A 23,958-nucleotide genomic window follows, 5' to 3' on the forward strand; every position below is an offset into this window, starting at 1 on the left:
TATTGTACTGACAATACGCAGTTTGTATATTTATAATACGCAATTTGTGTATTATAATTTTAATATTAAAATATTACAATACGTAATTTGTGTATTGTATTTATAAATATTTCTGTTGATGAACTAAAAAAAATCTGTTCTAATAATTCCCCTTCTGCGAATTTTACGGTCTCCAAAATTTTATAAAATATCGTGGTTTCAATATTAAAAAATTACACTAATTTTTATTTAATATCTAAAAAAATGAACCTCAAGAAGTGCTATAAAAGAATTCAATATTAATGCATTTTAAAAAAATAAAGAATGTAGTATTTTTTTTTAAAAAAATTACCTGTTATTAAAGATGATAAATAAGTACAATACTTTTTATTTAATAAAAAATATTAAATATAAACCATAAAACTTTTATAGGATAAACTTCTAACATTTTTGAAAGACTCATAATACTTAAATTCCTAAAATTTTTAAAATATGAAAAAGTATTATATTATATTATATATATCAAAATAAATTTTAAAGATAAAATTTATTATCAAATATAATTAAAAAATTATAATATTTTTATCTTTAAAATTTGTTGATTTTATACCAAGTAAAAAATATTTATAATTTTATGTTGTGAATGGTTGAAATCTTAAAAATAAAAAATGAGATTTAAAAAATGAAATTTGCTTCAATTTTTCATACAAATTCTAAATATGTTTCCAATAAATTTCAGACGAAATGCATCAATTATTTTTTAAATACAATTTTTTTTACTATTTATAAAAAAATAGTTTGTTTAGTTATATTTTAAGGCACTTTTAAATTGTTTAGAAAATTTTTATTATTTTAATTTTTTAAAAAATATTTTTGATAATTTATTCAACTTTTAAACTCCATAAAAAATAATAAAATCTCTCCCTTAATTAGTATATTTAAAAAACTTGTTTAAAAGTCACTAAATTTTTGTAATCACACAAGCAAAGCAAGGTAAATTCTCGCATATAATGGAGCCCACACAAATGTAAAAAGTTACCACTGTAGAGTTTCGGTCACCTTCTTCTTCATGTCCCAGCTCCCTCCCTGCAACTGAGTGAAAGAACTCGGTTATGAGCTCATGCAAACTGTGATGGACATGTTAATCGTCCTCCATTTTCATGTTCAGTTTCTCTTCTTGACTCGGTAAAGTCCCACATCGGGTAGTATCGCGTCTCTCTGACAGAATATATGGCAGAGGGAGCAGACAAGGCTCGTCCCTTCGGGGACATCCGATAAAATTGGAACGATACAGAGAAGATTAGCATGGCCCCTGCGCAAGGATGACACGCACAAATCGAGAAATGGTCCAAATTTTTTTTTCTACCCCTCTTTCTTCCTTCCTTGCAAACCCATTATCATGTTTTCGAAGTAACTTAGACCCATTTATGGTTTTATTATCAGGTTCAGTCAGATTTTGGATGCTCTCCTAGCATGGTATATTAACTATAAGTGTTTTCCACTTTCTTGACGAAGATGTTTGTTTATATCTATTATATCGATTTACATGCCCTGAATTGTTAGAGTAATTATCCATTACTAATTCGTTTTTATTTTGCTGCTGAACGTTTTACTAAACATGCAAATCACAAGTAGATGATAAAATGTTGGGTAATTTGATTTGGTGAAATTACATGAAAGTGAAACTGAAGTACTTTTCATATCTTTCCTAATTGCCCTAAGCTGTTGTCTTCTTCCGGTTCATGTACAATGACAATGAGGATAAAAAGGTTAAAGACTTTGATTATAAATTTATAATGCATGTTCATGAATATTGCAGTAATAACAGCATCCATGTACTCTATATAAGACCTTCAAAATTTATTAATACGAAAAATAATTTACTCTTTATTAAACTAATACAACGTTTCTGCAAAAATGAATCAGAAAATGCATAACTACATTATACATCTCCTAAACATTATTAACGGTGACAGGCCATTGTTCATTTGTTTGAGTTAGGGAGTTTGAAGTGGAGATTGATTCGGTTGAACCCTTAGACTCCAGCCATGACTTGGCTTCTGCAGTGGTGGTCAAAAGCCAGCCAGCCTTGTTTGGATGCTCATGGAATGGAGCATTGAGCTCTTTCAAATGTGATTCAAGGACACAAAACAGACCTTTGTCTGAAGGCTTGTACTTCCTCTGCCCAGTATTAATTCCAAGCAATGGTGGAAGGTCCTCCCCGCATTCAAAAGCCTTCGACAAGTCGTTCATCCAAGCATGTAATGCAGTAAGAGCAGCTCCGACCGAGAGTCTCTTCAGGTGCAACAACCACTGAGTTTGAGACCTGAGCTGTAATTCAACATATATCTCAAGTTTCAGTCCCAAGTCTAGAAGGTCATGTGCTCTGCCATTTGCATTCAGCTTCACACAAAGATCAATGAGAGAATTGCATAAGGGCATTTTCGCTTCAGCATCAACTGAACTAAGAAGCTCTGATACTTCTTTTATAAAAGAATCTCCATCACCTTCCTGTTCTTCCACCAAATATCTAACCACAGACCCAAGTTTTGCGTTACCCTTCTCAACACTATCTGTCAGCATACCCATCTCTTTATTTGGTGTTTGAGCCATAACATTCAGAAGACAACAACAGAAGCGGTCATCCGGAACCATCCCCAAATCCAAGAGTTGATTACATATCTTCACAACATCATCAGTTCGCTTGGCTTTTCCATAGCACTGGACCATCGATGTCAGAACAAGGATAGTAGGCTCAATTCCGGATTCAATCATCTCATTCAACATTGCCTCTGCCTCTGAAACTTTGCCATGGCACGAATACAAGGTGATCATGGATGAATAGGTCCAACTGTCAGGCTGGCAAGTCCCAGAACTCTTCATGTCCTTGAAAATCCTAACACCTTCATCAACACGGTGAACATCAGCACACATCGCCAAAAGCACATTATAAAGAATTGAACTCATCTCAATTTCCTTCTCCTTCATTTCCTTATAAACACTTAGAGCATCATCACTAAATTGTGCTCTTACATACACCCTTATAAGAGATGCATAGGTTACCAAATCTGGTGAGAACCCATTACTTATCATCTCTGAATATATAGCCTTGGCTTGCCGGGGTCTCCTAGCTTTCCTCATGGCCTCCAACAGCGTGTTATACAATGCCATGTTAGGCCTCACACCAAGTTCCTTCATTTCTTGGTACACACTCAAGCATCCATCATAGTTTCCGGACACTCCAATCATCTTAATCAATGCCGAGAATGTCACGGCATCAAGGCGCCACTTCTCCTCCTTCGCTCGATTATATAGCTTCAGGGCCATGTCAGCATTACCAGTGCGTGCATAAGCATACACCATAGCCGAAGAGGTAATTCCGTCTGGCTCGCATCCGAAGCCCGGCATCTTCTCAAACCACTCGACAGCCTTATCAGGCAAAGCACACATCCTGGCACAGTTGATCAAAGTGGAGAATGTAATGTTATTAGGCTGCATCCCTCTCTGAAGCATTTCATCAAACAGCTTCTCCGCAGCTTGGAAATCCATGGATTTCCTACACACCTTGACGGTAACGTTATAGAGAATCAATTCGGTGTCTTTAGAGGGTTTAATCTTGTCCCTGAAGTGTCTCATTACAAGAGGCGCTGTGTTAGAATTCTCCATCTTATTGAGAACAAAGACCGCATCACGTTCAAGAACAGTGTTCCCGAAAGAAGCAAGGATCGTAGAAACTTGTTCGGAAGTGGGGTCGCAGGAATCGAGAGATTGGGCGAACTTGACAAGGGAGACGTACCTGGAGGAGTTGGATTTGCGGCGGAGGCGTTTGGCTAAGGGGTTGTTGGGGTTAACCCAGATGCGGGGTTTGGAGGAAGACGAGGGTGCTTCTTGTTCTGGGTGTTGGTGTTGTTGTAAGGAGACATGAATAAGTTGAAGGGAGGTTTTGGGTTTGGTGGTTGGAGAAGGGGAGATGCGGGAATGGGTTTGAGAACAGCGATGTTGATGGGAGAGAGGGGAAGGGGAAGAACAACAGAGGCGCGAAGCCATGTTTGGGTGTGTTCTGTCTTCTGTGTTGGACAGTGACTGAAAGCTATTTTCATGTTTTGATTTCAAAGTTCCACATCGTGTAGCATCAAATGATTCTGACAGAATATATACAGAGGCATGGCCCCTGCAACTCTTCTTCTACCTATGGTAAGTGTTACACAAGCTATATTCCCATTTTTATTCATGGTTTTAGTAGAATTTAGCTTCTTCCTCTGGTTATGCAAGCTTTAGTCTCGTTTTTATTCATGGTGTTAGTAGAATTCGGTAACTAAATATGATAGGAACTAGGATGTTGGGTAATCTTATTTTAGAGAAAGCTGCATGGTAGAAAGAACTTCAGGTTCAGGGAAGGAATATGGAGATGGAGTAGAAAAATTCATGTACATAAATCTAGATTAGCATGGAAAACAATGAATGAATCTAAGGTTAGACACAGAGAATATGGTATTTGCATGGAAAAGAATAATGAACATGGACTCTAATTCTTACATAAAGACTAGTTTTATTTCTTTGCATGTTATGAGTCCTCTTTCCTCCTCTTCCACTTATCGTCCATAGAATTAAGATTTGGCATTACAATAAAAAATTTGATAATATAATCTAGCATCTCAGCAAAAAACCTTTGTCAAATATTATCCATCTTGGACTGGTTTTCCTTGATAGATGATGTTCATATGCTGGCAAAGCTTTGATTTTTATTTCTTCCAACTTATAAATGAGGTATGATTCAAATGTATCCTTTCTTGGTAGAGCCTTAATAATGGGAAGTTCTAATAGAAATATACACATGTTCCCTAGCTACAATGTTCTCTTCTCATTCTTCTAATTCATAGATATGGAGATTGATGTAAAATGATTTCATAGATACTGAAATTACATCAAAATGTTTGATACATTCTGGCTAGCAAATCATCTGCTTCTGAGAGAAAGGTGATGCCTCTGGTTCTCCATTATTTGGTTTCATGAAGGTGATTCCAATTATTTTCAGCTGAGTGGAAGGTAGAACTTGACCCAAATGTATGATATCCTCCTTATTTTGTGCTGTGGCCTGTGGGTATCAAAAGAAGCTCTTTTAGAAGTACCACATCGAGTAGCATCATATAACTCTGACAATATATATAGCAGAGGGTGCAAAGAAGGCTCGTCCCTTCGGGGACATCCGATAAAATTGGAACGATACAGAGAAGATTAGCATGGCCCCTGCGCAAGGATGACACGCACAAATCGAGAAATGGTCCAAATTTTTTTCCTGTCCATCCTCTTCATGTTCATGTATGTAAATTGCTTCATATGTTTATATTGGATACTGCAGAATATTTATACTTCTGCTTAGAAAATTCATTGGGTTCATATACATTTAAAAAATGCATGGTTCTTGCTCTCCATGTAATCATGTTCATGTATGTAAATTGCTTCAGATGTTGGAATATTGGATGCTGCAGAATATTTATGCTTAGAAAATATTGTGCAGAATACTCGGCTAAGAAAATATAGTGTAGAGTTGGCTGTTGATCCACATTTATATGCTTCTTTTCTATTTGTAGTCTTGTTCTTTATATATGTAAATTTTACTCAGTTTGAAGATTTTCTCACTGCAAATCAAGAATGTGGTTAGATAAGATACAATGGTAACAAGATCTACACACATTTACCAGAAATTTTGCAGAGGATACACATTTTTCTATAAGATAATCAAATTTTGATAAAAAAATGCTGACGTAAGATTTTTTTTTTCTTTTTCCAAGTTGGTATACTAACCAAGCATAATTATCTACTAGGTAGGTAAAAAAATAAATGAGAGAAAGATTTGTTTGTATTCTACACATATATAATTCAATTATACTTACACACTAAGTTCAGTTACTAAAATTAGCTATTAATATAAAATATATATTAAAAATAGGTTAAACGATATATATATATATATATATATATATATATTGACTGATTTTAGTTACTAATTTTAATGTATACATAACATTTTTGTATATGATTTATGTAACCATTGCTAAAATTATGTAAGTTCCTAAAATGAAAATTTTACATAAAATCAAAAGAATGAATTAAAAAAATTAAAAATAAAATTATAATATGAGTTCAAACGTAAAATATTAACATCATGCGGAATTTTTTTACACTATTTAAGATTTAAAGTGTGAATTGTATGTAGACACTAGACATACACAGATATTCTATATAAAGAAATTATTTATTTTAAAAATTTAAATTATTATTTATCAAATAAAAATATATACATAATTATATTATATATCAAATTAATCAAAAATTAAAATGTTCAACTTAAACTTTTGATTCGATTCCTCTAATTATATGGATCTAGCACGAGTTACGCGACGGTGCCGACACATACATTAGGATCTGCAAACGTAGTTTGACCATATATATATGCTGTTTATGATTACAAGTATTTATTTTTAAAGTTGGTTTTGTTAGGTAGACAATAACTTTTGTAAATAATATGAATAATGAGTTTTAGAATTAATCTAATAAAATAAAAAAATATTTTACTCTACAATTGCTTTCTAAATTTTAACATTATGATAATCATCTATATACCTAGTAAATTGAATATCTAATCATTATTAATTATGTAAATCAAATCAAAATAAATAATCATCTAATTAAAAATAATAAATATAATCATCTGCATACTTATTAAATTAAACATTTAATATATCTATTGTTCATATTATTTAGTATTTTCATTACCTACCTACGTACTTTTCTTTTCAAATATACTACTTAATCGATTTCAACATCTATCATCTATGCAAAAGCATGTGATGCAACAGAAGCAAGGAGACAAATTTTTGTGGCATCGTAACTTCGAAAGAATACTACCGAATCATTTCATTATATATTATATTATGACCCTTTCATTTATTCAATTCGTTCTCAAATTTTAATTTGGTCCCTATTATTATATACTTAGCTTCTGGTTGCTGTTGCGCCTATTATTATTATTTTTATTTAATATTTACATATCATTAGAAATCAATGACTTCATCATCGTATTAAATTAATTCATATACAGCATTATTATAACTAACTTGGGTTGGTCGAGTGGTCAGCTAACTCGTCCGCTTAAGTAAGTGTTGGAGTTTGAATCCCGTCTTGTGCATACAGCAATCCATTGGCCAGTAACAAACCCTTAAATGGAGTTCTGATTCGCGACGAATTAGTCCTTTACCTGTCGGGTTGGGAGATACCGTGGACAAAAAAATATACAGCATTATTATTTCGCCTTTGGCCCATGTTATGTATTATATATTTTTTACGTTAACCATCTGTATATGTTTGGTTTCTTTTCCAAATTGACAAAAAGCTATCCCTTTTGGGGGGTTGAAAGTTGAAACGTATTCTAATGTCTAAACGAAAGTATAAAGGCTGCTACTAACAAAGGAAGAAGAAATTGAATCAGATAAACTTTAGTGGATGCTAGCTAAACATATATAGTGTTGATTGAATTGCATTAAATTCTGTGAAATAATCAAATGGTAACGCATAAACCTAGAAGTCTAGAATTATCTTTAGTTGAAAGCAACCTTTTTCATCTCGATGGAGATTGGTCACATCCCTTTCCCTTCTAACATAAGGAACAAACATTTTCCTCTTACATAATATTATTACTTTTCAAACACCGTTTGTTTCAAGAGGCAAACCACAGCATTTGAAAAAGATGGTGAAGGTTTAAACCTATATTTCTTTTTATATAATATTTAAGTATTTTTATTTATTAGATTATTTTTACTTAATTATTTATTTTTTTTGTTATTTTTTGTCTTTTTAAACTATCAGACTTTTTAAATAGATTTTAAATCAAGTCAAAATTCACAACACATCAGACTTAATCAATATTTATTAAATAATTTATAAAAAAACTAAATTAAATTTAGATAAATAGACTTTATTATAGATCACATTCCATCTGTTTTCATCCGTAAAATGTAAACATTTTTTTCACATGTATATATCTCTATTAGACATTATTTTTTATGAGAGTACATAACTGGATAATCTCAATCACTCACATGTAAACATATAATCTATTTGAAAGTGGGACAAGATGCGAGTCATATATATCTCTTTGTATTGGCTAATTTGGTAATGTAGGTTCATGGATCTAATGATGAGGTGGTGAAGCCAAAACAGTGGTTACCGAAAAGAAGAGAATCATGGTTGTCAATTTGTCTTTGTCTACATATTATACATTATGCCATTATAACCACTAAAGTCTAAAGCACATATGACTCAGTGAGTAGCAATTATCTAAACACTTGTTCAAATTTGTCGACCGAACGATACAATGTGTGATGTGATCATTTTTTGTTGGCTGCTTCCTAACTAAACATTCTCATTTCTCAAGCATCTATATACATACAACAAACTCTGCCTTCCATAGCCACCTGATCTAGTTATTATTAGGCCCCTCCTTGTGACTTCAACTTTTTTAGTGCACATACGTTTGCACGAAAATGACCAATACATAATTAAATCATGTACGTTATGGGAAAAGGGTTAACCTTAATTCCTTCGGCTATAGTAGTGACATCAAATTAAAGAACTTAATTAATAAGATAATCTCCCTTAACGTCATATTTGGACACTAGCTTTTCAGATACTATTAATTACCACATCATTCAGATATCAACACATAAATAAATTAAATAAACAAAGAGTTTAGGTATGCTTTTCATAAATCCGACACAGGAATTATACTTCACTTGGTGAATTCCATGAGTTTATTATATCATATATTAAATTACAAATTGCAAAACCAAAAAAGTAAAAATAAAAAAGAAAAACATATTGTGTTCATCTTTATTTCCCCCACTTGTTTCTTTCCTATGATAATGAGACGCTGGCACATTTAGATAACAAATAAGAAAAGAAGAAAGAAATGGAAAAAGATTGATTGAACAATAATAAACATGATTGAGATGTGATGACATCATCACATCACATGACGGTGCAGCCTGCCGGGTTTTCATCGCTGAAATATTGATCACAACGGTTCACATAATACGGTCTCCCTCCACCGTAACTATCGTAAACGGGCCTTGCATAGTACCCATCGTAGCACATCACGGGCCCAGCGTAACCATTCACGCACGGCCCAGGCCCACCTTCATAGCCCGTCACGCATATACCCACTGGAACCATCATCGGTTGCGGCGCGGGCGGGTACGCCGCCACGGGATCCGCAATCTTAACGGGAGGAGGTGCGGGTTTTGCCTCTGCGGGCTTGTCTTTGGGCTTCTCGGGGTCACCCTTAGGCTTCTCGGAGTCACCCTTGGGCTTATCAGCCTTTTCCTTGGGAGCAGCATCTTTAGGCTTCTCCTTGTCCCCGGCATCCTTCTTCTTGTCGGGCTCATCTGCGAGCTTGGGCTTTGGTTTGTCGGCAGCAGCATCTTTCTTCTTTGGAGGGTCAGGTGCGGGGGCTTTGGGCTTGTCATCAGCATCCTTCTTCTTTTCGGGCTTGGGCGGGTCGACGATTTCAATGCTTTTGATGGAGCCTCCGCCTTTGTAGCAAAGCTTGTCCCGGATCTTCTCGGGGCTGCAGCACACCACCGTGATGGTCACGATATTTTGCTTCTCGTCGAATTTCTCGTCTCGAATTTCTCTTGTTCACAAAATGACAGGAAATAAAATAAACTCAATTTGATGCAAAAAAAATAAATGAGATTGAAATTGTTAAGAAAGAAAAGAGAGAAGAGAACTGACGAGGGAACTTAGCGAGAACCTTCTTGACCTTCTTGTAGCATTTGTGGCATTCAAGGTCAACCTTGAGCTTCATTACAGTCACCTATATTGAATGCATGAATGTGCTCCAATTAGAAACTATAGTGACTTCAATTAATTGATTATCTATAAGATAAAGATACGATATACATACCTTCTCAGCCATGGTGATGGGAGTGAAATTAAAGGTTCAGATCTGAGGGTGATGATGATGGGATGCAAATGTAAGAAAGCAAGCTGAGCACTACCGCTATTGAAACCAATGAGATGACAACACGTGGGGGAGGTGGAGCTGCTTCTGCTTGTGCTTGGATTGAGATGGAATCAGCAGAGAAGGTTGAATACCATGTGCTCCTTTTAATTCACAATGCAAATGCATGCTCTCTCTTCAATCCCTATATCACTCGCTCCCAATTACCATGGTTATTTAATGCCCACAACTCACACAAACACACGTGTCAACTCTACTTTGGAACGTAACAAATCATGTCAAAATTCGCTTTAAGAGAAACACAAATACTGCTTTCACCCTCTATATTATTTTTTTTTGGCTCAATACTGTTTGTATGGTTTTTTTTTTTGGATTGGACTATTTTTGTTACTCTATTAGTTCTGTCAGCAACAAAAATAATGGTTAAGAGCAATTTCTTTCAAAGAAGCAGAAAACATATAATAATAATAATTACACAACAAATAATTTTAATTAGGTATTTGAAAGATTTTTTTCCCAATGTTCATTTTTACTAATAGTGTCAGCTATTTCCATACAGTATATTAAATGAGATCATGCTTCGATCAGTAATCAGTAATCACTGACCATAACCAAACTCTAGCTGAAGAGGTTGGGAATTGAATTATGTTACTACCTAATTCAGAATCAAAGATTTAAGAAAAATATTATTTATAAACCAAATATTTTTTATATTCGTATAAAAATACAATTGCTCCTAATTAATTGTATATTTAAATTATTTTTTAATTAATAAAATAAAAAAATGCGTATTCAGTTATTATAAAATTTGGTGTCAAGATGGTGTTTATTATAAGAGTTATGCTACGTGTACACCAAAATCAACCATCAGTATAAAATATATCCTGAAATACACAAATACTTACTGAAACACATTGAAAATAAATTAAACCACACATATATTTATATACAAATATATTAATAGTTGATTTTAGTAGCTGATTTTAGTGTACAAAATAATATTTTTATTATTTATAAATACTGTATACCTAGTGTTTTATACTTTTATCAATATTTATTTATTCTATATTTAATTATAATTATTATATATGCCTTAGGATTAGGAGAAGGAACCAGTCGAAATTTGTGGGCTCCAAGAAAGTCTCCACATGTTCCTTTGAGCTACTCACCGAGACACCGAGTGTTTTGCAATAATAACAGAATGTGATGCACACTTCTTCCAAATCTGGTGTAAACACGGTTCAATCTATCATCATCCATTCATCAACAAATTACAAATGAAATGTGATTTTTGGCTGCAGTTCATACCCATACCCATATATAATTGGTGCCTTTTTCTTCATTCTTCCAGGTTTCGATCGCCTTTAATTTTTCTTATCCAGATCAGTTTCTTATTAATTTAACTATCAAGTGTTTTATACTAATATATTTAGTTGAGTAATACTAGAGAGATCGTAATCAAAAATTATTTTTATTTAATTTAATATTTATAATTTTATGTATATAATATTTATAATTACATATTTATTATATTTGATATATATATATATTCTAGTACTAATTAATAAATGCAAACAAAAACTAAAAAAAGAAGAGTTATGACTACTTATGGTTCTTAAATTATGACTCTCAAACTAATATTTTTGTTCATCAGTTAAGTAGTACTATTACATAAGCAGAAATTACTTCATACCTACCTGTTATGTGGGTAACGTGAGATAAGTGGATTGGGTTTGAAGGCTAGATCCAAACGTTAGAAGAAGATAGTCTTCGACTTGCTTTACATCTGGGAGACGCCGCCCGAACTGTAAGCGTTTGGCAGAATGGGGGGTGGTACCTGCAAAGACACTCCGATGTCTAAGTTAACAAGGGGGTAAGCAGGTTCAGAGAATATTGGAACTTAACTTTACCTGAGTGTGTCAGTGTATTTATAGGTGATGATCCAATAACCACTGTTGGACTAGCTCCACTTCTGAAGGTGGTAACCGTCCATTTATCTTAGGGTTGTTGAGATATCTTCTCTAGAAGTGGATGAAAGATTTTAGGAGGCAGTTACTTATTTGAATAAGTGTTATATGTCAGCTTATGTTGAACCTGACCTCTTTGAGAGGAGCTTATGTCGAACCCGACCTCTTTGAAGAGGTCGGGTAGGGGGTAAAGGCCAACCTTTGGATTGGTCCTTTTTGGCTTACTTGGGCCTGGATCATAATATTGGATCAGGGCATGAACAGTGCCCCTACTCGAGTCCGATCTCTTAGCTATGAGTTGGATTCGAGTATTAGTTGAACTCGGGTTCTTTCAAGTCGGAAAACGACGTGATTTTTGTTAACGAGGTGATTTTTGTTAGCAACTGACGTGATTTTTAATTTCTCAATCATCGTGTCTAATCAAACGTCGCGTCCGTTTGGGATTTTGCATTTACACGTGGGGGCAGTTACATTGGTAACGGCGCGTTTCTTTAATGACTGCGTCGTTTTACCGTTATGCTCCTGGTCTGTTATAAATACTTTTCTCTCTTCTTTCTTTGTTTTCTTTCGTCTTCTCTTCGAAGTTTCTTTCTTGCTCTTTCACTTTTTTGCTCCAAAAATCCCTTTGACCTTTCGTTCATGGGTACTTCAGGTCGGCTACCGGAACCCCCTCCTTTTTTCAAAGAAGGTTAGTTCTCCTTGCTTCCCTCCATCGTTCGTGTAGTGCTTTCTTTTTATTTCTGCTTGGTGCACTTGTGTGTTTGACGGGGGTTTTATGCCTTTATTGTTTCTTTATTTGCAGTGCGAAGCTTTAGAATTTTTGTATGTTTATTTTACAAAAATCGCTTCTTTTGTCGCTTGGTGATTATTTTCTTTATTTGTTTTTGGAAGAAACTGTCTTGTCTTTGGAGTTCCTGTTTTTTTATGATTTTATTTTTTCTTGTAGGTTTTATTACTTTTATATACACTTCCTTATTGCTGAAAAAATATCTTCTCGTATCCCTGAGACCCTTTTGAGATGGGTAGACAATTCTGTACTTATTGAGAAACCTCTAGTGGATACTGACTTCATAACCGAGCTTCGTACCCATCATAGGATTTGTAGTTTTGAGGCTGACGAGCTTAAGTATGAATTAGTGGCCCCGGATCCTAAGGACCGGGTTTGCTGTGGGAGGATTGTTGATTCTGGTTCTCATTTTTTCTTCATCTATTACTGCCTTTTCACCCGTTTGAGGGTTTTTCTTCCTTTTTCTGATTTTGAAATGGAAGTTTTGTCCCACTGCCAAGTTGCTCCTACTCAACTTCACCCCAATTCCTGGAGTTTCCTGAAGATTTACTAACTTGTCAACCAAGAGCTTGACTTTTCGACTTCTTTAAAAATCTTTTTCTATCTCTTCCACCTTACCCGACCTTTTAGTAAGCAGAACACACAGCAATGGGTATCTTTTCGAGTTATCTAGGGTCGGAAGGTATTTTTCATTTTTGACGAGTCCTTTCATGACTTCAAAAACTTTTTCTTCAAGGTCCGAGCTGTAGAGGGCCATCATCATTTTTTCCTAAACGAGAATAACGAGCCCCGATTTCCTCTGTACTGGTCGGAGGCCTCCCCCATAGATAAATATGGCCTAGATGACTTGAATGAGGTAGAGGAGGCCGTTGTTGAATTTTTTCGAGAGGCCTGGGGGAGAGATCCAATCTGGATACTAAGAAATTTCTCATTGGCCCTCCGAGTTTCGTCCAAATCGAGCTAGGTAGATTTTTTTTTTTTGGTTTATTTTGTCGCCATTTGTGATATCTTCCGACTAGCATTTATCTGGCTTGTATACTAATTATTTTTGGTCTTCCTTCCAGAAATGGTGAAGAGTGAATCGAGTGCTGCTTATCAAAAGGTACAAGAGGCGAAGAAGAAGGCCCGCACCCGAACTGATGCTGCAAAGGTCGGAGCTTCTGGCACTCCTCCTCTCCGAGATTCGGGTTTGGGGACCTCCTCCTCTCGTCCTATTCTGGTAAACCATATTCATACTTCTTCTCTTCCTCCTCCTGCTCCTGCCCCACCCGTTCAGCCCTCCACCGAGCCTGAAAAGAAGAAGCGGAAGACCTCGAAGACTGGTTCTTCCACTGCTGGGGAGGCCAACTTTGATGGTCCGAAGTTTGCAAGGAAGCACATCCTTCCTTTTAGACAAATTTTCATGGATGATGCTTCCTTGCGAAACCATCTTCAAATTCTTGCACGGGGAAAATTCGGACGGCTGGGGTCTGTACTGCCCTTCTTGACATACTCGACAAAACTCCTTTGAGTTATTTTCAAAGATCCATAGAAGACCTTCAGGGGAGAATTGTCCTGTATCAGGAAGAGGAGAATAGGCTGCAGGAGGAGAATTCCTGACTGAAGGAGGAGCTCGCTCGGTTCCAGGATAGGGGAAAAAAGCTTATGGCTCAATGTGCACTGGCTGAGGGGTTGAAGGAGAAGGCGGAGCAATATTATGTTAGGCTTTTTTCTGAGAATATTGATCTGCAGAAGCAACTAGAGTTGAATCGGGAGGCTTATCAGGACTTGGATGATTCTATTGTTGAGAGCTCGGAGGAGGCTTTTAGGGTGTTCAAGGAACAAGTCGGAGTTATCGCTCCTGACTTGGACCTTTCACCTCTCCATCCCGATAAGGTCGTTATTGATGGGGCAATTGTCTCTCCTCCTCGTCCTGAAACCGATTCTGAGCTGAAGACTCGTGGGCAGCGTATTGTTTAGTCTCCTCCTCGTGAGGTGGAGCAACAGGAAGGATTCTTGCCGAGCTTTTCTGAAGCTCCGACTTCTGCTGCCGAAGAGACCCCTCAGACCCTTCCGACTCCTGCAGCAGACCCGATTTCCACTCCTGCCAATGATTCCAATCCTCTTCTCGGTTTCCAATGATTTCCAGTTACTAGGGCCCGGCTTGTGGGCCCTTTTCAAACAATTTATTTTTATATGTTTATTTTTTGTGGTGGTTTCTGACACTTGTCCCTTAATACGGACATTAACAAAATTTATTTGTTTTCGCTGGTCCTTTTTTGAATAAGGACCTTTTAACAAAATATTTTGATTATGTATGTTTGCGGGCGTTTTTTGATGTTTGGAAAAAATAATTTTTGTTGCCTGATTTTGTATAAGGCTTTTTGCGAAAAAACCCTTTGTTGTTTTGATCTTCCCGGTTTATGAAAAAAGTTTTTCGTCATATGAATTGTTCTAAGTTAGAACTTTCCAAAAACTTTTTGTAGGAAAATTTTGAGAAAACCTTTTCTTCTATTTTTGAGGAATTTTCGTATCTCTTTTTGTGTTCCATTATTTTGACTTTACATATTCAATTTTACTTATCAAATTCTTTTCATAACTTAGGTCATTTTTGCAAGGCATTTTGTTTTTTCTCGGGCTTTCCGACTTTATGAGTCGTTAGCGATATTATTTCTGAGTTATCATGATCGTCTTTTATAACATCTTTACACCGATTTGTACCTCGTCGTTTTATCTCGTCGACCACTCAGGTCGGTCAAGGGATTTTCACGCTTTTTCAAACTTAAATCGGTGCGTTTCATAGAATAATATTACTAATGGAATTATGAAGAGATAAAATAAATGTTTATTAATTGATGGAGATAACTTTTTATAAAAGTTGTTGTTAGCTACTAAGGGATTTAAAACTTTTAACCCTTAGTCCCCACTTTGATGCCTCGTTAAAACCCCCCTTCAGGAAAACCCTTTTTTGGAAAAAAACCATGAAGTCGGGAAAAAGAGTACATCAGGGAGCGGAGTTCACTTCTAGCTATAATACCTCCTCATGTTGGAGGCATGACACGATCTAGGGAGATCGGCACCACTCAAGTCGGATACTTTGTAATATCCCTTTCCAAGGACTTCACTTATCTTATATGGCCCTTTCTAGTTTGCGGCGAGCTTTCCTTCACCTGACTTGTTTACACCAATGTTATTACGAATCAAAATCAAGTCGTCTAAAGCAAAGTTTCTACGAATGATTTTCTTGTTGTATCTACTCGTCATCCTTTGCTTGAGCGTTGCTTCCCTTATCCGGGTTTGTTCTCGGACTTCACGGAGTAGTTCGAGCTCTTCTTTATGTGCTTGAAGGTTGCCGACTTCATCATAGAACCTTACCCTTGGACTTTGCAAGTCGGAAGGGTGTTTCTCCAGTGGCAGACTGAGGTGTAGTCCGGTACGCCCATAACACTTGAGGGAGCTCCTCGGCCCAAGCCCCCTTTGCATCTTGAAGCCTTTTCTTCAATCCAACTAGTATGACTTTATTGGCTGCCTCGGCTTGTCCATTTGCTTGTGGGTGTTCAACCGAGGTGAACTGGTGCTTGATCTTTATACTGGCTACCAAGTTTCTGAATATAGAGTCGGTGAACTAGGTACCATTATCCGTGGTGATGGAATGGAGAATTCCATACCTGGTAATGATATTCTTGTAGAGGAACTTCTGACTTCTCTGAGCCGTGATGGTGGCCAAGGGCTCTGCTTCGATCCACTTCGTGAAGTAATCTACTCCCACTATGAGGTATTTTACTTGTCCAGCCGCTTGGGAAAAAGGTCCAAGTAGGTCCAGCCCCCATTTTGCAAAAGGCCATGGAGAAGTTATGCTGATAAGCTCTTCGGGGGGAGCGACATGAAAGTTAGCATGAACTTGGCATGGCTGGCATTTCTTCACGAAGTCTGTGGCATCCTTCTGCAAGGTCGGCTAGTAGAACCCGGCTCGGATAACTTTCCCGGCTAAAGACCTTGCTCCGAGATGGTTTCTGCAGATACCATTGTGCAACTCTTCTAAAACTTCTATCGTCCTTGAGGTCGGGACGCACTTCAACAATGGTGTAGATATTCCTCTTCTATAGAGGATATTTTTCACCAAGGTGTAACTTTGTGCCTCCCTTCGAATTTTCTTGGCCTCTTTTTCTTCCTTGGGTAAGATGTTGAACTTTATGTATTCAATTAATGGGGTCATCCACCCGAGGTCCAAGCCAGATACCTCTAGGACATCTTGTTTAGCCTATGTTTTCGTGACAGAGGGCTCTTGGAGAGTTTCCTGGATCAGACTTCTGTTATTTTTTCCTGGTTTGGTACTTGCTAATTTGGAGAGAGCGTCTGCTCTGCTGTTAAGATCTCGAGTTATGTGTCTGACTTCGGTCTCTGAGAATCGCCTAAGGTACTCCAAAACCAAGTACCTTTTCATATTTGGGTCTTTAGCCTGATACTCTCCATTGATTTGAGAAGTCACCACTTGAGAGTCACTGAAGACCACTACTTTGGTTGCACCGACTTCTTCTACTAACTTCAACCCGGCAATCAAGGCTTCATATTCAACCTGATTGTTAGAGGCCGGGAATTCAAATTTCAGGGAGACTTCTATTTGGGTCCCCTCTTGGTTGACCAGTATTATGCCTGCACCGCTTCTGATTTTATTGGAAGAGCCATCCACGCACAACTTCCAAGTTGTGGAGGCTTCCTCTTGATCTCCCGCGTATTCTGCCATGAAGTCGATCAGGCACTGGACTTTAATCGCTGTCCGAGTTTCATACTTTAGGTCGAAATCGGATAGTTCTATAGCCCATTGAACCATTCTATCCGCAATATTTGTTTTTAGAAGAATATACTTCATGGGCTGGTTCGTTCGAACTTTATTGTATGAGCTTGAAAATAAGGCCACAACTTTCGAGATGCCACTATTAAGGCATACACAAACTTCTCGAGTTTTTAGTACCTTAACTCAGGGCCTTGCAGAACTTTACTGGTGAAGTATACAGGATGCCGTCCGACCTCATCCTCCCGTATTAGTGCTGATGCCACAGCCTTTTTGGCTACAGACAAATACAAGACGAGTTCTTCCCTGATTTAGTACAGAAAAAAGTGGTAGGGATCTCAATGCTGATCCTGCCAAAAACCTAGAGAGAGCTGCGAGTCGGCCATTCAGCTGCTAGACTTCCCTTAAGTAGGTTGGGCTCTTCATTTCCAAGACTGCTCTATACTTATTGGGGTTAGCTACAACCCCCCTTTGTGTTAGCATCATAAATCCTAGAAATTTACCGGCCTCTACTGCAAAGGTGCACTTTGCGGGATTTAATCTCATCCCGTGCACCCTATGGTGCTGAAGACTTGTGAGAGGTCGGTCAGGAGGTTGGCTTCATCCTTAGTTTTTACTAACATGTCATCCATGTATACCTCCATTAAATTCCCAAGGTGAGGTACAAACACCTTGTTCATCAGCCTCTGGTATGTGGCTCCTGCATTTTTTAACCTGAAGGACATGACTACATAGCAGTAATTCGCTCTAGGCATGATGAAGGATGTCTTCTCTTGATCCGGTCTATACATCGGGATTTGATTATATCTCGAGTATGCATCCATAAACGACAAGTATTGATATCTCGAGTTGGAATCTACTAGGGTATCAATATTTGGAAGAGGATATGGGTCCTTTGGACACGCCTTATTTAGATTGGTGTAGTCGACGCACATCCTCCATTTGTCATTCTGCTTCTTGACTAGCGCCACGTTTGCCAGCCAGGACGGATACTTGACTTCTCTAATAAAGCCGGCCTCTAAGAGGGCTTGTATTTGTTCTTTGACCACTTGAGCCCGTTCAGGACCGAGCTTCCGTCTTCTCTATTGGACAGGTCGGGACCCTGGATATACTGACAATTTATGTGTCATGAGCTCGGTATCTATCCCAGGCATGTCGGAGGCTTTCCAAGCGAAGAGGTCGAAATTTTTTTGTAGGAGCCTTGTTAGCTTCTGCTTCAAATCTCCTATTAAAATGACTCTTATATTAGTATTTTTATATGAAAGAAGTTTGAAACAATTTGGGAGTCCAAAATCCGAGTTATGGCTCACCAAAGTTCGGCCAAAAATTAGATTTTCACAAAAATGCTCTAACCTCTATTTTCATCAACTCATCATTCAAAACCAACTTTTTATGCTCATAATCAACACCAAGATATACCATATCATAGCTCCAAAATCTATCACACCCTTACCTCAACCTTCTCAATCAAGTCAACCTTCCCCATCCCAATCAACATACACTTAGCTCATTATATATATCATTATAAACATCACACTTCAACTTCAACAATCAACCTTCACAATTCAATTCACTTTCTTCTCTCAATAATTCAACATCAAACATTCAACAATACACATATCTATCTTTATATCATAACTAATCACTCAAATGCCCATTTTTCCTTCAAATTCAAATAATTCGTCATCATACATCAATTCTCAACTTATCAACATTCGTATTCACAATTATCCATAATAAATCATCACAATTTATCAATTTTTATTAATGCCACTATCATTAGCATAAACATACATTCCAACCTATCCTATGGTCATCTAGCCTATATTTTTACGAGATATTACATATTAAATATGAGAAACCAAAACCATACCTTGGCCGATTTCTCTCTAATGCCCAAAGCTCTAAAAATGTACTCCAAACAGAATTTCCAGTAACAATAATCCAACCTCAAGCTTTTAACATCACAAACTCCATCAACATGCTTCAAATGACCCACAACTCAATCTAATACCAATTAAACATCACTCAATTAATATGGGTTTCACTATATCAAAGATTTTCACAAGGATTAGAGTTGTCTCACCTTACCAACGCGAAATTGGAGCAAGACCCAGCAATATCTCAAGATTAATTTCCTCCTAAACATCAAGATTTAACGAAATCTCAACACTAAGGCTCAAGAATTTTCGAAATTATAGGAGGAGCAGCTGGGTGATAAAATGTGACTTACCGACTAAATTGTTCGGTGGATTTTGTAGAACTTGTCGTGGTAGTATGGTCGTAAACAGTGCGGCGATCGGATCTCCGAATTGAAAGTTATGACAATTTGAAATCAAAACAAGGGTTAGGTTTTTGCTCCTTCACCCCCAAAGTTTCCCAGCGTGATTCTCATTTGGAAAAGGGAAAGAGAGCTAAGTTCTTGGTACTTTAATGGATTAGTTTGGGCCTTGGGCTCAATATGGGTCTGGTTCGCCCGATTCGATCCGTTTGGCCCAATTTTGGGCCAAATTCAATAAAGTAGTGTTAAATTTCTTATTTTAATTAGTTCTACCTCACTAAATTATAAAATTCTATTTTCTAATTTATTTTATTTATAATTAATTTATTAGCTAATTATTCACTAATTTCGTGGGTTTTACACAAGTAGCCCCCTCCCCTGCGTGTCTCTCTCTCCTTCACTGGCAGCCAACATAGCCGACGGACTCCTCCTTCCCGTTGCGCGTCCGTCGTTCCCCGCGCGTCTCTCTCTCCCTCCCTGGAAGCCAACCTGGGCATCGGTTTCAACCACAGCGGGAAAGAAGGTCAGCTCCATGCTCCCCCTTGACGCACTGCTTGGCTCACCATCCACCATAACCACGCGACGCTCACCCGCTCACTGGAGATACTTGTTGCAGGACCCCTTCTTGCATTCGTCGTGGGTTGGCACAGCAGACACCATCACCAGCGTCGCACTCTGTCCACTTGCTACTTCAATAGGTTAGTTGATGGCCAGGGTTTTAATTTTCAAAAGGGTGTTCATGAAATGTATTTAGTTGAGTGAATGGATTTTGCCTCTCCTGTACACAAAACAACCATTCACGTAACACTTAAAATAACCATCCAACTTTCTAGAGAACTGAACATCCCACTTATTTACACTTAAACCGAATCCAATAAAATAACTATCCAATTATTCATTAAAACAACCATCTGCACCAACAACAACTATCCGATTTTATAGGAAACTAAACCTCTATATCCAAAATAAAACTTTAATTCATTACCTGCTTGAATTGTTACCCAGTACAGCGCACTTGCCATCTGAAAGAATAGAATCATCAATGATTAATGAGGATAGTACAGTAAAAATTTATTCACCTATAGTAAACTCCATCCACGATTACGTGAGGGGAATACAGGGGTTGTTATTCACGATGAGACTACAATGGTGTCGGCAGGTGGCTGTGGCGGCGACGGCACGGCTGATGGCGGGTGCAGCAGAAAGGGGGAGGCACGGGGCGGCTGCGGAGGGATCCGTCACAATTACAGAAGAACAGCGGGGGGAGGGGGTTGCAACGGCGCAGGTGAAGCTGCGGCAGCGAGAGGAAAACCGGAGATTATTGGGAGGTTGTGATGAGATTAGGAGTAATTATACGTAGTATGAATAGGTTTAATTGCTAATCCTAATTTTTCAAATTTTAAAATATGAAATTAAATAATTAATTAACAATCTGATTTTTAATTATATTTTTACCTTCCTTTTTTAATCTGTTGTTCAGATTGTCATTGTTTGATGAAAATAGATAGAAGAATCGACTTAAGTCATTTTTAAAGTTTTTAGATATAATTTAGATCAATTAAAAATTAAAAAATTAAATTAAATCATAATCAAAATTCAAAAATCATTTTGAGTATTACCTCAATAAGCTTAATAATAGTATTTTTTGTCACAATAACTCGTAACCTCTAAAATCAATAAATAATATAAAACGTGATGCTAACATATATAAAGATCAGAAAAAGGTGATATATATATATATAGTTAGCTCGTAAACAGAGGCGGAGCCACATATAACAAAAGGGGGCAATGGCCCCTCCCAAACTTCAATTTTTTTTTATAAATTGTGTACAAATTTTATTTTAGTTTCCCTTCAAAATTTTATTTTACTCTTTTTCTATTATAAGATTAATTTTTTGCCCCTCTCTCAATTTCAACCTAACTTCGTCCCTACTCCTAAACCAAAAAAAAAAAAAATCATTTAAACTGAGAAGATTAATAAAGTAAAAAAATAAAGAATTAATTATGATTAAGTTTGTGATTTTCATATGTAAGGATAATTAAACTCCTCACTTTTTTAATTAACCCATCTTCATTTATTTTGGAGAAGCTAGTTTGATCCATAGACAAATAATGCTACATTTTTCTTATTTGATAATTATGTTTAGCAATATCCTTTTTTTTTAAAAGTGAATAAAATAAGTTTTTGTATACATAACTAGCCTATTATATTATCAAGAAAAAAAGAGAATATTGGAAAACATTTTGGTTGTACCAACCTTTTGTGGATCATCTCGTGTACTAATTTGTTGTTTCTTTTAACAGCTATAATCAATTATTATGTGAATCATTGTTTCTGAATTATTTAAAGATGTGTGTGCATCCATAAATAGATATATTTCTATTGTCCATACTCCATATATAAAGGAAAACTTATCTTGTTAATCTACTAAAATGAAAAGGTACACAATACACATGCACAAATTTAATTTGTTGTTTGAATAAAGAGTTAGAGATACACAAATCTTAACATATATAATCATGTCTGTTTATTCAAAATAAATGGATACAAGCAACTACTCTGATTTTAGCAATGATGTAAAGACATCAATCTCTTCAGTTAAAAAAATGGATATATCATTAGTATTGGTTGTACCATTATGAAAAATCATTCTTTATTTACTTTGTCTAAGGGAATTTTTATTTAATATACTACAAGTGTTAATTAAAAAAAATTCTATACAGATATTTAATTACTTAAATAATTATTTATAGATAAATTTTATCCAATATTCTCTAAAATAGTTTATAATTTATTCTCTATAATATGTCACTTTTTAATTGAATGATATCTTAATCATAATAGAATTATTTTATAATTAAATTATTATTTAAAATAAATTATTATATAATTTTTTAAAATATTAATAACCAAATAGATCACCATCACATTTGCACCGTACTCCACTACTTTTCTCAAAGTTTGATAATCGGTGCAGTACGATTTAAAAGAAATTCTATTTTTAAAATTTTAGTGTAATTCATTTGTAATAAGCTACTGAAATTAACAGCAGCATTCATATTCAGTGGCACATTAATCACAAACTTATACTCATTCATGGAGTAGTTTTTGCACTTCAACACCTTCTTATAAAAAATCACAAATAAATAATGAATAACATTTTTAGCATAATCTACTTCATATATGGTGTAATTTATTAGTTTTGTTTATATAATTTAATTAAAGTTAATTTTTCATTGATAAAATTAATTAATTATAAGTGGCAAGACTGAGATTGAGATAGATAGTTAAAGATGGTGGTGTTGTTTAGAAAGACGAGAGTAGAATTTTTTTTTTCAAGAAGAATAATTTGGAGAAAAGAGGAGTTTGGTTATTAATATTTTAAAAAGATTTAATTATTTTGTTGGTTTTTATAGTTTGGCGAAATTTTTAATTAAATTTTTATACTTTTTTTTCTTTTAATTTGGTCCTTGTACCAATTTTTTTTAATTAGGTCTCTTTTGACAGTAATTGATTTAATTGTATAGGAACCTAACTAAAAAAAAATTGGTACATAGACCCAAATAAAAAGAAAAAAAAATATAGGGATCTAATTAAAAAAAATTGGTGTAAAGACTCAATTAAAAGGGAAAAAAATATAGGGACCTAATTAAAAATTTTGCAAAACTATAGGGACCAACAGAATAATTAAACCTAAAATTATATAATCATCTATTTTAAATAATAATTTAGTTATAAAATATTCCTATTATGATTAAGATATCATCCAATAAAAAATTGATATGTCATAGAGAATAAATTATATGTTATTTTAGAAAGAATTAAGTAGAATTCACCTTATTTAAATGGTTAACTAAATATATAAATCAAATAATCATATGATTTTTTTATGTTATTAATGCATTTATTTTAATAGTACTTGGATCAATACGTATTATAAATATTTGTGATATGAAGGATTTAACTAGTATTTAAAAACGAAGATATTTGGTAACCAAAACAAATTAACTAAAACAACTACAATTTGTCTTATTTAATATTCATTAATTTTAGCAACAATTAATAAAAGATAAATAAGACAAATTTTTGAATTATTTTTTTTTGTCTTTCTAGCATTATTAATTTAGAAATTACTAGTTTATATTTTTAGA

At 35.5% G+C, this 23,958-nt stretch overlaps 2 protein-coding genes, 2 non-coding genes and 1 pseudogene across 5 annotated transcripts; 2 read left to right on the forward strand and 3 right to left on the reverse strand.

Annotated features, from left to right (window-relative positions):
* The first annotated feature begins 1,234 nt into the window (after positions 1–1,234).
* On the forward strand, positions 1,235–1,337 carry LOC148566594 (U6 spliceosomal RNA). The gene has a single exon (XR_015882953.1). It is a non-coding gene; the product is annotated as a U6 spliceosomal RNA (small nuclear RNA).
* A 501-nt stretch (positions 1,338–1,838) lies between these two features.
* Positions 1,839–4,440, reverse strand: LOC107638718 (pentatricopeptide repeat-containing protein At4g16390, chloroplastic pseudogene; annotated as a pseudogene). Its single transcript, XR_015881127.1, has one exon. The product of XR_015881127.1 is annotated as a pentatricopeptide repeat-containing protein At4g16390, chloroplastic pseudogene (transcript).
* A 729-nt stretch (positions 4,441–5,169) lies between these two features.
* Positions 5,170–5,272, forward strand: LOC110270881 (U6 spliceosomal RNA). The gene has a single exon (XR_002360602.2). It is a non-coding gene; the product is annotated as a U6 spliceosomal RNA (small nuclear RNA).
* Positions 5,273–8,771: 3,499 nt separating this feature from the next.
* On the reverse strand, positions 8,772–10,292 carry LOC107638722 (uncharacterized). The gene is made up of 3 exons (XM_016342085.3): positions 9,944–10,292; positions 9,772–9,853; positions 8,772–9,668 (listed from the first exon to the last, which is right to left on the reverse strand). Exons 1-3 carry the CDS (start codon positions 9,953–9,955, stop codon positions 9,007–9,009), a joined length of 756 nt encoding a protein of 251 aa, XP_016197571.1. The 5' UTR covers positions 9,956–10,292; the 3' UTR covers positions 8,772–9,006.
* A 6,702-nt stretch (positions 10,293–16,994) lies between these two features.
* LOC148566595 (uncharacterized) lies at positions 16,995–17,564 on the reverse strand. The gene has a single exon (XM_088484326.1). It carries the CDS (start codon positions 17,562–17,564, stop codon positions 16,995–16,997), a length of 570 nt encoding a protein of 189 aa, XP_088340452.1.
* Positions 17,565–23,958: the final 6,394 nt, after the last annotated feature.

Source organism: Arachis ipaensis, chromosome B4 (assembly GCF_059453495.1).
Source record: "Arachis ipaensis isolate K30076 ecotype BB chromosome B4, ASM5945349v1, whole genome shotgun sequence".
Classification (NCBI taxonomy): domain Eukaryota; kingdom Viridiplantae; phylum Streptophyta; class Magnoliopsida; order Fabales; family Fabaceae; genus Arachis; species Arachis ipaensis.

Bases quoted from the DNA above. Each gene is read 5' to 3' on its own strand.
- LOC107638722 (XM_016342085.3), bottom strand. The intron at 9,669-9,771 runs GTCAGTTCTCTT...TGTGAACAAGAG, and splicing joins GGTTCTCGCTAAGTTCCCTC to AAATTCGAGACGAGAAATTC.
- LOC148566595 (XM_088484326.1), bottom strand. From the start codon at position 17,564: ATGGTTCAATGGGCTATAGAACTATCCGATTTCGACCTAAAGTATGAA.